The 16,312-nt window shown below is 48.2% G+C and overlaps 8 protein-coding genes across 8 annotated transcripts; 6 read left to right on the forward strand and 2 right to left on the reverse strand.

The window, feature by feature from the left end:
* Positions 1-227: 227 nt before the first annotated feature.
* Positions 228-3,198, forward strand: xlnR (putative C6 transcription factor; the record flags this gene model as incomplete). Its single annotated transcript, XM_057258714.1, has 3 exons — positions 228-645; positions 711-3,001; positions 3,055-3,198. 3 exons carry the CDS (start codon positions 228-230, stop codon positions 3,196-3,198), a joined length of 2,853 nt encoding a protein of 950 aa, XP_057106172.1.
* Positions 3,199-3,815: 617 nt separating this feature from the next.
* Positions 3,816-5,073, forward strand: N7479_011024 (DUF92 domain-containing protein; the record flags this gene model as incomplete). The annotated part of the gene is made up of 4 exons (XM_057258715.1): positions 3,816-4,001; positions 4,098-4,312; positions 4,389-4,749; positions 4,810-5,073. The coding sequence occupies 4 exons, from the start codon at positions 3,816-3,818 to the stop codon at positions 5,071-5,073; spliced, it is 1,026 nt and encodes a 341-aa protein (XP_057106173.1).
* A 507-nt stretch (positions 5,074-5,580) lies between these two features.
* N7479_011025 (uncharacterized protein) lies at positions 5,581-7,056 on the forward strand (the record flags this gene model as incomplete). Its single annotated transcript, XM_057258716.1, has 3 exons — positions 5,581-5,893; positions 5,947-6,822; positions 6,887-7,056. The coding sequence occupies 3 exons, from the start codon at positions 5,581-5,583 to the stop codon at positions 7,054-7,056; spliced, it is 1,359 nt and encodes a 452-aa protein (XP_057106174.1).
* Positions 7,057-7,976: 920 nt separating this feature from the next.
* N7479_011026 (uncharacterized protein) lies at positions 7,977-8,228 on the forward strand (the record flags this gene model as incomplete). Its single annotated transcript, XM_057258717.1, has 1 exon — positions 7,977-8,228. One exon carries the CDS (start codon positions 7,977-7,979, stop codon positions 8,226-8,228), a length of 252 nt encoding a protein of 83 aa, XP_057106175.1.
* A 969-nt stretch (positions 8,229-9,197) lies between these two features.
* Positions 9,198-10,695, reverse strand: N7479_011027 (uncharacterized protein; the record flags this gene model as incomplete). The annotated part of the gene is made up of 4 exons (XM_057258718.1): positions 9,198-9,261; positions 9,317-10,038; positions 10,104-10,187; positions 10,246-10,695. The coding sequence occupies 4 exons, from the start codon at positions 10,693-10,695 to the stop codon at positions 9,198-9,200; spliced, it is 1,320 nt and encodes a 439-aa protein (XP_057106176.1).
* Positions 10,696-11,035: 340 nt separating this feature from the next.
* On the forward strand, positions 11,036-12,439 carry N7479_011028 (uncharacterized protein; the record flags this gene model as incomplete). Its single annotated transcript, XM_057258719.1, has 4 exons — positions 11,036-11,311; positions 11,375-11,458; positions 11,527-12,302; positions 12,367-12,439. 4 exons carry the CDS (start codon positions 11,036-11,038, stop codon positions 12,437-12,439), a joined length of 1,209 nt encoding a protein of 402 aa, XP_057106177.1.
* A 183-nt stretch (positions 12,440-12,622) lies between these two features.
* On the reverse strand, positions 12,623-13,954 carry N7479_011029 (uncharacterized protein; the record flags this gene model as incomplete). The annotated part of the gene is made up of 3 exons (XM_057258720.1): positions 12,623-13,369; positions 13,433-13,516; positions 13,577-13,954. 3 exons carry the CDS (start codon positions 13,952-13,954, stop codon positions 12,623-12,625), a joined length of 1,209 nt encoding a protein of 402 aa, XP_057106178.1.
* A 701-nt stretch (positions 13,955-14,655) lies between these two features.
* On the forward strand, positions 14,656-16,065 carry N7479_011030 (uncharacterized protein; the record flags this gene model as incomplete). The annotated part of the gene is made up of 1 exon (XM_057258721.1): positions 14,656-16,065. One exon carries the CDS (start codon positions 14,656-14,658, stop codon positions 16,063-16,065), a length of 1,410 nt encoding a protein of 469 aa, XP_057106179.1.
* Between the last annotated feature and the right edge of the window lie 247 nt (positions 16,066-16,312).

Consider the following 16,312-nt stretch of genomic DNA (forward strand, 5'->3'; position numbering starts at 1 on the left):
AACTGTGCGAAAAACTAAGCTTTGGGCTGCGCCGAGAGGGAAAAAAAAAGTCGCCTCCCGATTCTCTCTGCATCTTTCTGCAATGCCGTTGTGACTTCTTGGTCATCTATATACTACTTCGAAGGTTTTGACCCAATCTTTTTGTCTCTGGTAGACTCGGGAGTCTAGGTCACTTTGGTCTGTCCCTCTATGTCGCCATAGCCCTATTTCCGCCTCCTCGGAGAAGCATGTCGATGACCTCCCTCTCCTCCGCCAATTCTTATTCTCCCTTTTCATCTCAAGCCAAACGGATGACACAATCCCAAACCCCCGGGCTGGATACGCTTGCGGAGGGGTCGCAATATGCGCTGGAACAGCTCCAGTTAGCACGTGAAGCCGGTGCTGCCAACATCCCGACCGATCCCAGTAACTCTCTCGACCCGAAGACGTCGCAACATTCGCAACATCTCATCTATAGCGAACAAGACCGTTCCAATTCAGGTCTGAAGGATCCAGAACTGCGCGATTCCCTTGCTGAGGCGCGCTCCGCTATTCGAAAAAACTCATCTGCAACTGCAGTCCGTCGGAGAATTAGCCGAGCCTGCGACCAATGCAATCAATTGCGAACCAAGTGTGATGGACAAAACCCCTGTGCACATTGCGTTGGTACGATTTTTTTTTCCCCAACGGACCCTCATCATTTGCGCATGGGTTGAACTAACAGTTCGCAGAGTTTGGACTCAGCTGTGAGTACGCCCGCGAGCGCAAAAAGCGCGGGAAAGCGTCAAAAAAGGATATAGCCGCCACCGGCATTACCGACAGCGAAATGGGTGGCAACGAAAACACAACGCATACTAAAGGACAGCCCTCCAACGGACAGTCTTTGCATGAATCCAACGAACATTACGATCCCGCCTTTGATGCCGCGCGCACTCTAACTGAAGGCGCACAATCTCGGTCGCATAACGCGGAGGTGGCCGGCCTATCTGCTATGCGCCAAAGTCAAGCGCCCGTCCAAGCACCTTCTCAACAGCAGATGAGCTCCAACATGGCGGGCATGCCATTCAATAATTATGCAGCGCTCCAAGAATCCCACCGACCCTCGATGTCCGTTCCGGATATGCGCTCGATACAGATGATGCAAAACTCGAATGGGAACCCTCGGTCGCCGGGTTCAATGCTTCATCCTCAAGGGTTTTCTTCGGGGTATAATGACGGCGCATACCCTTTGATGAATGGGCAAGACCCGAATCCGAGCGCTATGAACCACTTCCGCATTGGAAACTCGACGGAGAACCCATCGGCTTCTTTTATGGGTTTCTCTCCTCCAGCGCAGTCACCTAGCTGGTTGCCACTCCCTTCCCCATCACCCGCAAACTTCCCTTCTTTCAGCATACCCCCTTTCTCCAGCTCATTGAGATACCCGGTTTTGCAACCAGTGCTTCCGCACATTATTTCTATAATCCCTCAATCGCTGGCCTGTGATCTTCTCGACGTCTATTTCACCAGCTCGTCCTCCTCGCATCTTTCTCCGTCATCGCCCTATGTGGTTGGCTATGTCTTCCGTAAGCAATCCTTCCTACACCCCACGAAGCCACGATCATGCACCCCTGGACTACTTGCCAGCATGTTGTGGGTCGCGGCTCAAACAAGCGAGGCTGCATTCTTGACATCACCTCCCTCGGCCCGAGGTCGAGTCTGCCAAAAGCTTCTGGAGTTGACGATTGGCTTACTCCGGCCACTTATCCATGGTCCCGCGACCGGAGAAGCGTCTCCCAATTATCCAGCTAATATGGTAATTAATGGGGTGGCTCTCGGTGGGTTTGGAGTTTCCATGGATCAATTGGGTGCTCAGAGCAGTGCCACTGGCGCAGTGGATGATGTCGCTACGTATGTTCACTTGGCAACTGTCGTCTCTGCCAGCGAATATAAGGCTGCAAGTATGCGATGGTGGACAGCTGCCTGGTCTCTCGCGCGAGAGTTGAAACTTGGTCGCGAATTACCGCCTAATGCGGCGACCCGCCAAGACGGCGAAATGGAGGGCGAGGGGGACATGGATGTGAATGGCAACAAGAGGCAATCATCCTCTTTACTGGGCCACGGCCCAGGCAACTCTGCAATTAATCTCACAGAGGAAGAACGCGAAGAGCGCCGGCGAATCTGGTGGCTATTATATGCGACAGATCGTCATCTGGCACTTTGCTACAACCGGCCGTTGACATTGCTGGATAAAGAGTGCGAGGGATTGTTACAGCCGATGAACGATGATATTTGGCAGGCGGGCGACTTTTCATCTGTCAACTACCGCCGTGCTGGCCCAGCCTCTGAGTGCACTGGTCATAGCATGTTTGGGTACTTCTTACCCCTGATGGCTATCCTGGGTGAGATTGTGGATTTGCAACATGCCCGCAATCACCCGCGCTTTGGTCTCCATTTCCGCAACAGCAGCGAGTGGGAAAGTCAAGCCATTGAAATTAGCCGCCAGCTCGATGTCTACGCTCAGAGCCTGAAAGAATTCGAGGCTCGATATACTAGCTCGATTGCCCTCGGGGCCGGCGAGCCTGACACGGCCATGGAAGGTTCCAACGTTAACCATGTCAGCCCATCTGGTCGGTCGAGTAGCACGGTAGGATCGCATGTGAGCGAGTCCATCGTTCATACGAGGATGGTGGTAGCCTATGGCACCCACATTATGCATGTACTCCACATTCTACTGGCTGGGAAGTGGGACCCGATTAACCTACTCGACGATAACGATCTCTGGATCTCTTCTGAGTCGTTTATCACTGCCATGGGCCATGCAGTCAGCTCTGCTGAGGCAGCTTCGGACATTTTGGAATACGACCCCGATCTAAGCTTCATGCCCTTCTTCTTTGGCATATATCTCTTGCAAGGTAGCTTCTTGTTACTCTTGACTGCGGATAAATTGCAAGGAGATGCTAGTCCCAGCGTTGTCCGGGCCTGCGAAACAATCGTGCGAGCGCATGAGGCTTGCGTCGTGACTTTGAATACTGAATATCAGGTAAGATTTACCCGTGACCAAACCTTATATTTACAAAAGCTAATCTCCGGAAGCGAACGTTCCGAAAAGTGATGCGCTCGGCCCTGGCTCAAGTCCGCGGCCGTGTCCCAGAAGACTTCGGCGAGCAGCAGTCACGCAGGCGCGAGGTGCTAGCCCTTTACCGCTGGAGCGGCGACGGTAGCGGCCTTGCGCTTTAGCAAGACTGCCGAGTATACTTCAGTATGCTAAGCCTATTGCGGCTGTTACTCGTCGTTTTTCTTTTGGATTTATTACAGTTTTATTGATCTTTGATTTTGATTCTATTTGCGCCCTGTATACTATACTTCCTGGATTTTGGACATACCCTGAGGAGCAAAAAGGCGCACAATCTCATGGTGTCTATATATGACTCGGCACATACCATACCTACTTAAATATTGATTTTGACTAATTTTGGGTATATACTTCAAGTAGAACGTATTCCTTTTCTCTTCTATATTTCCTTCTAAGGGGCCCATTTCTTTGTGGAGACCCGTGGGCGTCATGAAGATCTTGAAGCTCCTGGCTGAATAGTTCATTCAACTCCAACAGATCAATGCCCATAATATTGAGCCATACAAACTTAATGTTTCTATCTTATGCATAGTATGTAGTACTTTCTATTTTTGTTTTTGCTGAGTTGTATAAACTTCACCCTAGAATTTGCATCATGTGATTTGTGATGATGCTTATTTAGGCTCCACCCAAGCTCCGACCCTCTTCAATTACACCTCTTTAACCCCAACCAACATCTATCCTAACAAATGACGGTATCCGAGATCTCAAGACCAACAAAATGAAACCTTATATAGGCCTACCTCTCGTGGCCGGACTTGTCTATCGAGCTTGGTCGCGCAAATCCCTTACCCCGCTCGGCCTAGTCGTTGCGGGATGTTCAGCCTCCGCACATGCTCTCCACCCATGGTCGGCACCAGTCGCACTCCTTGCGGTATTCTATTTCAGCGGGACTAGGGCTACAAAGGTATGAAGCCACCCATGTGTCGAACAGAGATGCATAATATCCACTCTTCAACCTACATCTATGTTAGGGGCGTAGCTTACAAGATCATGGTGGTAGGTAAAACATGAGATCAAGTCGCGCTTGACGCTCTCCGCAACTGGTGCGGAAGGCGGCGAAGGTGCCCGGAATCATCTCCAGGTCCTGGCAAACTCCGTAGTTGCTACCGTATTATCGATCGCCCATGCAATTGTCCTGGCCAAAACGACAAGCACCGAATCGTGTTTCTCACTCGGCCAGAATGCGGCTGATATCTTAATGGTTGGGATTGTAGCGTACGTCTCTCAAATTCACATTCAATTTCTGCACTTTCTGTTCCAGGGCATATAACTGATAGGTTCCTCTTCGCAGAAACTACGCCGCTGTCGCTGCAGACACCTTCTCCTCCGAGCTCGGTATTCTCTCGAAATCCAAACCCCGCCTGATTACCTCGTTGAATCTCCGCGAAGTACCCCCTGGTACAAATGGAGGTGTAACTGCGACTGGTCTTGGGGCTGGCCTTTTGGGGTCGTTCATTGTTTCCGCGACATCTGCTGTGGTTCTTCCGTTCTGTGCCAGTGCCGGATTGAAAGATCGAGCTCTGTGGACCATAGCTATGACACTTTGGGGTACATTGGGCAGTGTTCTTGACAGTGTTCTCGGTGGGCTTTTGCAGGCCAGTGTTGTCGATAAGAGGACCGGGAAGGTTGTAGAGGGGAATGGTGGCAGAAAGGTGAGTTCACGGTTATGTGACCTTTGCCACTGTGTAAAACGCTCTAATCCAGTATTCTAGGTGCTCATTCACCCTTCCACGGGCAAGCCGGTTATTTCTGATAGCACTGCCACTGCCACTGGTAGCATCCATAAGGCTGCATTGCGTGGCATCCAAGTGGCACATATCGTCGAGGAAAGTCAGGAAAGTCGTCGCCTCGAAACTGGCCATGACTGGCTAGACAACAATGGCGTCAATCTCCTCATGGCTGCGACTATGAGTGTCGGAGCTATGTGTATTGCACAGTGGTTCTGGGGGTTGGATGTGTTTGAGTTGCTGGTGTAAATTCTACAGATATTCTTCAGTCGGGTAGAATATCAAACTAATCTAGGTTTCGAACACGCTCTATCTGGTTTCTGTTTTCTTTTTTCCGGGTTGGTTTAGATCAAAATTATGACGAATATATGTCTTTATCTTTCTTGGTCTTTTGAGTGTCTCTGCTTTGAATGAGGCGTGGTCTAGCTTTTTGTTTGTCGTAGCAGCTTCCAGATCGTCACCCACCTTTTCTCTTCGACTAATTCAGTCGGTATTTGTTTTCTTTTTTTCCCCCTCCACTCCTCTTCCTCTTTCTGTGTTCCCTTCGCTTCTCAACAACAACATCAGCCTAATCAGGTAAAGCCAATGCGACTTTGACTCAACCGACACGACCATCACGTGTCATCGTTGGCCCTAGCTCGTGAGTCCCTTCTACATATTACACGTGCCAACTGTCCCAGGGCTTCATCTCGGACTCGAAGAGCTGACAAACAAAAATCTTAGCATAATTCAGACTAACAGAACACGCCAACCAAGATGGCAACCGAAGAAGAACTCGACATGCACGTGCGAGTCACAGCGCCAAGTGTCGCTTTCCTACCTGAGACCGAAACATCCAAGGCTGTAGTCCATGACCTTCACCATAGTGACTTGCTTCCTGTGTATGGCTATGTCTCCCATGAATATCTGATGACCGGCGTTGCCGTTGCCCACTCGTACTGCACGCGTCTCCTCCTTCGTTGCCCTGCGGATCCTAACAAATTTGCCGGTCTTGTCATCGTGGAACCATCTCACCTATGGGGTGGAACAACTATGTGGCGTATCATTGAGCGGTGGCTGATGCGCAGTGGTGAGTTGCCACTTATTCTAATTGGGCGTGTTGTCTGTGCTAACAGTTGAAAGGACATGCCTGGCTGGAAGTTGACTCGCAAGCTCCTGCGGCAATTGACCAGATCAAAAACGCTGATCCCGAACGCTACAAAGAGATGCACTTTATCCCCTGCCAGACCTTGCAGGAGTTTTCTAACAAAATATCCGCTTTCGTTAAAGAGGAAGAGCTCTGGAATGATTACAGAATCTTCAAGGAGAGATGGTGGGCCGCAACTTTGCAGTCGCCGGAGATACTTGTTGCTACATCACATGCTTTGAGATCGGGACAGATGGGTATCAAGGCCGAGCGCGTCATACTAACTGGTCTTTGCCAGACTGCAGACTTGATCAGAAAATTCATCGTCGAGTCTGCTCATCTCCGACTTCCTGATGGATCTGCCCCGTTTGAGGGGTTCATGCCATGCCAATCCGAGGGTGGCAATTCACTTCCAGACTTTCGCGGTGCAAAGATCATTGAGGTTCTAGGTGAATTCGAAGTCAATGCTATCAAGATATTCTACGGGAAGTTCGGGGCTGAAAGGGCCCCCCACCGCCGTGCTGATAGCAGGTCATTCCGGCTCTACGAAGTTTCCGGCATGTCTCATCGCGAGACCCGATACCTCTCCATGACCGACAAAAAGCGTTTGTCGACTGTTGATCTCGAAGGTGCCCAGTGGAGTACTTTCGCCAGTTCTTTCGTTTACCATGCTCTCTTCGATGCTATGAACAAATGGACTACGACCGGTGTTGCTCCCCCGCGTGGTACCACAATTGATATCGACAAATTCGGCGAGATTGAGCGCGATGAGTACGGAAACGCGCTTGCTGGAGTCAGAACTGTTCATACGGATGTGCCTACTGGCAAAATCATTGATTTTACCCCTCAGCCAGGTCCGAATTGGCATATTGGTAAGTTTTTCATATCTGTGGCTTTCCTTTTTTTTTTAGGTTCTAACATCGATATCATTGGAAGGCACTGAAATGCCTTTCAAAGATGTCAAAATGTGGGCTGTCTACAAAACGGTAGCCAACTATCGACGCCAGGCGGGTGAAGCTGTCGATCGACAGATTGAAGCGGGATTCTTGCTGCCGGAAGACGCTGAGGTCCTGCGTCGCGATACCATTGAGCAAGTCTCCTTTTAAAATCGGCAGACTAGAGTATCGCTTGTTACTTATCATGGATTTGGGTTGTTGCCTGTATCTTGGGGGCCTGGACTCCCTTAGTAACAGACACTTACTTACCTCGGGATGTCATTGGCTATGTTGCATTGAATTTGAGATGAACTTCGCTTTATTGCACTTTCAATGTCTTTAGCTAGGGCCGCTTGGCTATCTATCTACTTTCATGTCAATGAAATTCCTTTCTCTGATTTTTTTAATCATGCTCATGTAAGACCATTCTTCGCCCACAGATTGATTATATCATCTGTAAAAGCATAGCATACAGCTCGAGATATCTTGTTGATTTATATTGCTTAGTTCCCTATTTTTATTTCTCAAAAAGCATTATCTTGTCTCCAACTACTTTTTTTTGACTTATTTTCTGTGTGTTCTCTAGTATCAAATAACTATTGCTTACGCAGTATGGCTATCCAAAGTCGCACAACATACATCCCTGCCCCAGCAGATCCATTTATAGCACTGCATACCAAGGCAGGCAGACCTTAAAAAATAAATACCGAATATTCGGTCATGTACGATCAATCACAGTTGTAGCGCATGAATTAGGCTAATAAATTCCGTCTTTATCAGGAAAAGTAGCCGCCTTGTGTTTCCATATCAAATCCAGTCCGCAAGCTGATCACCAACCAGATATCATCATTTAGCGCTGCGCCATGCCATATGTTTAGGCATTCTGCCCCATATACTGTTGATACGACATGGCCTAGTCACACAGGGGCAGGGCGTTGAGCCTATCGGGGTATAAAAGTCCCTCAATTCGCCCATCCAATGTGTACCTTATTCCCAGCGACTTTCTACATCATATCCTCGTCCGCATTGTAATCACCCTTTGTGTGCTATCTATCTCTGCCGCCTATTCCTATACTCCAGTCTTTCTCATCATGGGTCTTGTAAAGCTCTTGCTCAAAGCGATCCTTATCCCAATTGTTGTCCTCCTTGTTATTGCGGTTGCTATTTTCCTTCTCATCAAAATGCGCAGTGATCGCAAAAAGAAAGAAAAGGAACTGGAGAATTCTTTCCAACCACCCCCTATACAGCAATGGGTGCCGTACACCCCGGTCCAGCAACCAGCGCCGGCATACGTCAAGACACCAGGGGCGATGGAGCAAGGAGGTGGACACGCACAGCCTTAGGTGGCATTTTCTGTTGGGTAATTATTCCTTCAGTGGGGGGTTTAATGATCGTCTTTGCTGACCGCGAAGTGCTGCAGACTGTTTCGAAGTAACGCTTACACCATGGTTGGGAGGCTTATTTGTTCAACTTTGCAAAGGATTTTGTGTGAAGTATTTCCATTTAGGGGCTTTCTGTCAATGCAAACCGGGGGTTGGGAACTGCAGTCGTTACATATATGTCGGTGATTTTCTTCCATATTGCTGGAGTTTGTACTACCCAGAGAGATCAGCAGAATCATTACTCTCTACTGTTCAGCTACTCTGATATTAGGGCGTTTTGAATGTTGGAGTTCAGGTGTTTGGGCTCCTAATTTGCTCACAATTCATCCCTAGATCTGATATTTTCTCGGCTTGACCTATAAGACTACATACCTTGGGGCTTTGCATCTCGTCAGAGGCAGAGGATCTACATGCGGTCTACTAATCTACATTCAAGGGGAATTCTGTTGCCTAATAATGTTCTCTTGGCCAGTTATCCAGTAGTAATCTATCTTACGAACGGTGGTTTTATTTCTTATATTCAAGTGGCGCTCAAGTTCGCGTTGTCTGTTATTTAAAGATACTAACCCTTCGAGGGGATTCTTTATACTTAGATTGGAGTAGCTTGAAATGAAATTTCCTTTAGTCTCCATGGGTACATATGAGTACATCCGGATACCAGCCGAGTTAATTTAGATCGAAAGTACTGCTTTAAGTGAAATTGGTGCATCCATCTCACCGCGCCAAGTATTAGGCAAGTCTCAGCCCTACCCGTGGACCCGTGGACGCGACTTCACCGTTTGAAGGCGATTCTTGCTTTTTGTTCTAAATATAGTATTGCTTCTACATTTAAATGGTTTTCGAGCGATCGCCAGAAATATGGATTTCATATGTTGTCCGAATGTAATGTATCTAACTAGAAATAATTAATCTTAGCCACCCTGCAGCATCCTAAACAAAGGGTGCATCGACTGCGTCTGGGTGCACGTAGAATGCAATTGCGATTATCAGATATCTAAAAGAAATCATTAGTACTGAAGGCAGCCAGAACAGATCATGTGGAAACTCACGTTCCAACCAATAAAATCCCTTCGTAGTAATTGGATCGGCCTCCACGAATCAGGCAGTCCATGACTATTACCGATAGAAAGAATACCACAGTTTCGAAGGGACTGTAGCGCAAGGACATGGGCTGCCCGATAATCCAGCCACACATGACCAGGAACGGACTCACAAACAACGCGATTTGCAACGTGCTTCCCACAATCACACCAATCGCAAGGTCCATATTCCCCTTGAGCGAAGAATTGATGACAGTGTTGAATTCTCCCGCGTTACCGACAATGGGAACCACAATCAGGCCAATAAAAGCCCGGCTCACATGCCATTTGTCTACAAAGCCGTCGACGCTGTCCACAAGACGATCAGAGCAGACAGTGACTCCGAGAGTTGCAAGGATCAAGATGATGCTTGCCGACCAGGGACCCAGAACTCGTTCTTCTTCTTCCTCTTCTTCTTTATCGTCGACAAATAACTCGGAGTGACTCTTCAGTTGGAAGTAGAGGTAGACCAGATAGAATGTGAGTAGGACCACGGAGGCGGCACGGGAGAGACTCAGGACGCTGGCTTCCACTGCGTGGGACTTGGACGGTATAGTTGAATAGAGCACAGATGGAATGATCAACGTTGCGGAGGACACCACCATCAATGATGACATTATTCCACTAACATCCACGTTGAAACCCACCACGTCTTTTGCATAGCCGCCGCAGAATAATGAAACGCCGAGGATCTAAATTTTGTGTAAGTAGAAAAAATAACCTAGGCAGTGAACGTGCCCCTTTTAACCAAACCTACCAGGAGATTTCCTGACAAGATACTGCCCACCATACTAGACTGCACAATACTGATTTCTCCCTGTCGGACCGCAGTGATTCCCACCTGCACAAACACCAACGTCAGTTTCCCTTAACGGAGGGTCAACTGTTCAGCTACTTACAATCATTTCAACCGCATTTCCAAACGTCGCGTTAATTAATCCTCCGACAGTTTGGCCGACACTTTTTGCCAGTTCCTCCGTGGCGAACGACAGCAACGCAGCGAGAGGAAGAATAGCCAGGAAGTTGAAGACGAAGGAGATCGAGTCATCCCATCCTTGACCCCCCGCAATTATGCCCAAAAACACAAACGGCAGTAGCAAATTGCTATAGCTGCATCCCAATGTAATCTTAATCACACGTACAACAGAGTTGTCTAGGAAGAGAGCGCGTTTCGTGCCGGGGTGGTTTGTGTCACGCAACTCTGCAGATTCCTCCCCGTTGCTTGTACGTTCGGCCTCTCTCAATAAGGCATCTTGCTCATGGGCTGTGTTTGCTTCGAGCGACCCGATCATAATTTCAGGGTCAATTTTGGTGGACTTTCGAAGTCGGGGATGAGCTGTGTCATTCATGATGTCAAAGAGTGAGGGAAAAGACCAAGAAGCATTTGATTTTGGGATCTTGGAAGGGGGGATGTATTACTCCACTGCCTTTTTTTCAGCCTCTAGGCATCTACGTAGGCACTTTCAGTGTAACTGCAGAATTTCTGGGATTGTTTTCTACTTGGAGAGCTGTGCAGATAAAATACATGTTTCAGTTAATTACATTTTAATTACAATTAAATTACATGTAACAGTATCGGTATGGAAATATTATTTTGAAATACTGAGAGCCTCATTTATTGACCTGGGGGCTTTCTACTCCGTACAGACAGGTAAATTCTCTCGGCTTCACCTTTCCCCTCGATGAATCATGTCTCCCGGTCGGGACTCACCTATGCTAAATTACAATTCCATCATGACACAGGTTCAGCAGCACCTAGGCCTCTTGTCACTTTTAATACCTCTTATCGGTATCACAACAGGAGCCCTGAAGCTGAACAGCACTGCCATATTCACCATCAACACGGTCGCTTTGATTCCACTTGGATCATGGATTAACCGATCAGTCGATGCGCTGTCCGTAGGTGGTAGCCGAGCTGTCAATGAAGTGCTGAAATCGACACTGGGAAACTCGGTGGAATTAATGGTAATATCAGGGACGACAGACTCCATCTTCAATTCAAACATAGGCTGACAATCATTTATTCAGATCGGAATTAATGCGATCGCACAAAATCGATTGCACATATCCCAGTCCGTGATACTTGGAAGTGTCCTCAGCAACTTATTACTGGTAAATCCCAGTATCAAATCCAACCACCGGTGCTATGAATCTCCTCCTAATACAAACTATACATGCAGGTCCTCGGCAGCACCATTTTCGTCTCAGGCTATGACCAAAAGCGACTCCGGTTCGATCGCACCCTCACAACAGTCCTCTCCTCCCTCATGATGGTTGTCTTTATCCTCCTCGCCCTCCCCACCATAATGGACGTCTTCCCATCCGCCAAAGCCACCCCGGAAGACCAAATCCTCGTGACGCAACGCGTAACAGCCATTATCCTTGTCATTCTGCTCCTTACATTTCTCATCTTCCGCCTCGGCACTCATGCAGCCATGTTCGCCAGCACCCCGTTCAGCCAGCGAGACCAGGCCCGTAACGGCAATCAGTCTCGCCAGAACCACATCGTCGAGGCTCAGATCCCGCAGCCGTATATTGGCAAGGGTCCAGCAGCTATAATCCTAGCAGCTGCATCCACATCTGCGCTTGCGTGCGCGTATTACATAGTCAGCAGTTTGAAGGGGGTCGCCTCGATCACGGGTATGAACCAGTCTTTCCTTGCAGTGACACTTGTTCCTCTACTCGGAAATTCGGTCAAGTATCGCTCTATCGTGGTGGGATCCCGGACTTTCAATCAGATCGAGCTTGGGATTAGGGCGGTTATTAACAATGTGTTGCGGATTACGATGCTTATTGCTCCGCTGCTGGTTCTCGTTGGTTGGGCTTTCGAGCGGCCGCTTATTCTTAGGTTTGATGGGTTTGAGGCTACAACGCTTTTGCTTAGTGTTGTGGTTATGACTTATCTTATTTCTGATGGGCGGAGTAATTACTTCGAGGGGTTGATGTTGATTGGAACGTAAGTCACTCGCACTGCCTTGTTGGGCTTATAGTTTGGTATTAACTTTGCTTTTTCTTAATAGATACATTATCATTACATTCTCGTTCTTTGTTAGGCCTGAGGTGCCGGTGAATGTCATCTTCCTGGGTGTTTAAAATTGTCCAGTCCAGATATATCATATCATTGATTACTCGAGGTATCTCCCTAATATGTAGTGAAGCGGCAAAATCCATAGGCTACATATCTAGTAAGCATAGAATGCCGCAACTAGACTAGTGTAACTATAATTATATATTAGTAAAAGAGTTGTTGGAACTCAGTAAGTAGTGCAGGGAAACTTACAGAGCAAGCAGCATTGCACCATGAATGTAAGCGTACTGTCCATCACGAAGTAGATGATTAACCACCAGAATGGCCAAAAACATGGAAACAGTCTGGAACGAGTCAAAGAAAAGGGTCATCGGTTCAGCAATGCACCAGCCGATAATCACCAAGAATGGTATAACGAACAGACCAATCTGCAAGAGACTATCAATGATAACCCGGATCGCAGAGTCTGTGTCACCTGTGCGAGATGCCGTAATGACAGAAATTCCCTCGGTACTATTGCTGGCGATTGGAATGAAAACAATCGCGATAAATACTTCAGAGACTCCGAGTGTTTTTGATATATCGCTGGTGCTTTCAAGCAGGAGTTCTGTGCAAAAGACTGTTGCCGCCACGGCTGTTATCAATCGGATGATTGATGAAACTAAGCTGACTCGGCTGGCTGCGGGCGATGAATCTCCGTCATTTTCATCATCACTAGCTTCGCTGTCACTTGAAAGGAAGAGGTGCTTGTGTGTCCCCAGGTAGAAGTAGAGATAGCCTCCATAGAGCACGAGGAGTACCAATGACGTTCCTCGTGAGAAGGATAGCACTCTATCATCGATCTCAGATACTGGGAAAGTCGAGTAGAGAGCAGTTGGAAGAAGCATTGTCACAGCTGTGATCATCATCAAGGAGGACAACGTCTTTGCAAGGGCACTGTTGAACTCTAGAACATCCTTGTTGTACGACGCTGTGATGAGGCAGCAGCCGAAGATCTGTATTTATCTGTCAGTCAGGTGATAGACCACCGCTGGTACGTTGATAATGTGAGGGCTTACAAGCAGAATATCTGAAAGAATACTGCCAACCATGACAGACTGCGCAAATGGGATCTGGTTATGAACTAGAGCCAGAATGCCCGCCTAGGTAGACTGCGTGAGTATTATATCATTTCAACATTCAGGGCAATAATTGTAACTCACCGTGAGCTCTACGGTATTTCCGAATGTAGCACTGAGTAAGGCACCTTGCAGTTCTCCAAGATGCTCAGCGAGTTCATCGGATGAGATAGATATGGCCTCGGACAAGAATATTATGGCGACGATATTCACCACGAGAACTATGGTCGCATGCCAATGAAATATTTTTGCAAGTCCGGCAAGAGGTAGCAAAACCATAACTGGCCATCCGTGATTGATATTCAGTTCATTCAGTCCTGTTTGAGATGGCATCTTAAAGAATCCCTGGATGCGAGTCCAAGGGTCTATATCTGCATCTTGAATTTGCTGTCGCTGTTGACGCTGATAGCGACTGGGCTCTAGTCCACGGGACTCTGGTTGCGTGTCTCGACGAGAGAGCATGGTAAATTTGGAGAAATGCTCTCAGGTTAAAGTGTTGAAGCTTAGGTGATGGGACCCTCGGGATACCGGGGAAATCAGTTGGGCCAACGAAGGTTCCAACGTTGGATCTTGGGAACAGTTGTGTTTCAAATGTTACCACGGTACAAATACGGGATACTAGTAATATTCCACGTTAATTAAAGTTACAGCCCTATTACTAGCGCCAAACAGAACTGTCTTGTCTCCACTGGGGAAATGGGGGTTGACACCGTAGGGCTGAACCGGAATTTAGCCGTTCGATACATGATGTACTTAAAATATATGTATACATACAGTATACCGCTTTCAGGCAACAGCATTTTTTTATATTAAATCTCAGCCTTATGGGATACATTACGAGCTATAAATATACGATTTCTTGGAATGAGGATCGTCATATTACTTGTCAATAATTTACTCGGGGAACACCGTCTTCGACCCCTCTCTCTGCTCGGTATTGTCATTATGGAACATTGACATTCGTGTCCCCCCCACATACCCACCTTGGCAATGCGTTGATTATTATCTCTTGACAGCATCACATATCGGTCGCGCAGTTCTATCTTCAACACATCTCTTCACCCAAAGCTCATCCAATACGGGTAAGTGATTGAGAGCCTATCAAACCATTCACACAACCTACCACCGAAGTTGCATGATCTCTTTTGCGCTGCCTGTGATCTATGGACAGACCCCCTCCCTCCCTCGAGTCGCTCCAGAGGGAGGTCAGTGAACTCGTGACCACATATCATGGCCGAAACTTGACGACCGCAGCAACAGACCTGGAATCGGCAATAACGACAGCAAAGAATCGCGTGCGCGCGCCAGGCGCAGATTCTGATGCAACGACAATAACACTCGAAGAGTTAAGCGCTTGTGTAAAGAAATGGCTGCAGGCCAGCTCATGGGGGTTTGCCGAAGACCTAGGCATTCTAGTGCTGGATTCCTGCGAGAGCCTGAAGGGAGAGCGAGATTTTATGACCATGACAGCGATGAACAATCTCGTTTCGGCATATTGGGGCCTCGAACAGCTGGATAAGGCTGCGGCTCTCGCTGTCCGGGTGACCAACTTGAGACGGAGTATTCTCGGCGAGGCGCATCCCCAGACATTGGCTTCGATGACGAATTTAGCTTCCACATATCGCAGTCAGGGGCGCTGGATCGAAGCTCAAGAACTTGATGCGAGGATTTTCGAGATGAAGGAGAGGACTATCGGTCCCAGCCATCCATCCACCTTGGTCTCAATGTCCAATTTGGCTACATCGTATGCCGGTCTCGGTCGGTTCGCAGAGGCTGAAACAATTGCGCGCCGACTGGTCGATCTCGGGGGAAAAGAATTACCTGCAACCCATTCATCACTGTTGAGCTGGAAGCTTACTCTGGCATCGACTCACCGAGATCAGGGGAGGCTCGACTCCGCCGAACAGATAGAACAAGAGATTGTCGCTGTTAGTCGAGACATATTTGGGACAAATAATAAATTCACCCTGACCTCTATGGCCAACCTTGCATCTACATACCGGCTTCAAGGCCGATGGTCGGATGCCGAGCGCCTTGAAAGAGAAGTCGTGGCTGTCAGCAAGACCGCGCTCGGCGAAACACACTCCCAAACGCTGATGTCCATCAGCAACCTTGCCTCAACATGTCGCGGTCAAGGCCAGCTCGAAGAAGCCAAAGATCTCGGGGAGAAAGCAACGGCTTTGATGAACGAGGTCCTCGGGGAACGTCATCCAAGCACACTGGCTGCCATGGCGGATCTCGCAGCGACATATCATATGATGAGGAAATCACCAGATGCCGAGAACCTGACAGCCCGGTCTGTGCATTTGATGGAAGAGACTTTAGGCAAAACCCATCCGCACACACTCGACGCGATGGCCAATCTGGGCTTTATATACCAGTCACAAAGCAAGTGGGACCTCGCCAGTGAAATAGCCGAAGCGGTCTATTCTGGCAGGGTGAAGATATATGGAACGGATCACCCAGATACCGTGGCGGCGCAGGAGGCTCTGAGGAGGGTAGCATGGGTAGAAGCAGCAGATCGGACTACACAGCATACGTTGGATCAGCATGTACTGCGTACGTTGAATTAGGCTCTCTTTTGGGCTTGGGATGTGGAGAGGCATTGCCGAATTTTCCCAGCGCCGTTAGTCAATATCTAGCCAGTTAGCCATTTTTAATCAATTTTTTTTCGAATTCAGTGACCAATTGTCAAGCTTCGTTGGCGCCGGTGCACCTCTTTTGAACTATTTAGATGGAGGGGTCAGCCAGCCTTGGGCATTGATATGGTCTTTAGTCTTGCACAGCCTCCTTGCCAAGACTTGAGACTGTCGACAATCT

Source organism: Penicillium vulpinum (assembly GCF_028829585.1).
Source record: "Penicillium vulpinum strain IBT 29486 chromosome Unknown utg000004l_segment0_segment0, whole genome shotgun sequence".
Classification (NCBI taxonomy): domain Eukaryota; kingdom Fungi; phylum Ascomycota; class Eurotiomycetes; order Eurotiales; family Aspergillaceae; genus Penicillium; species Penicillium vulpinum.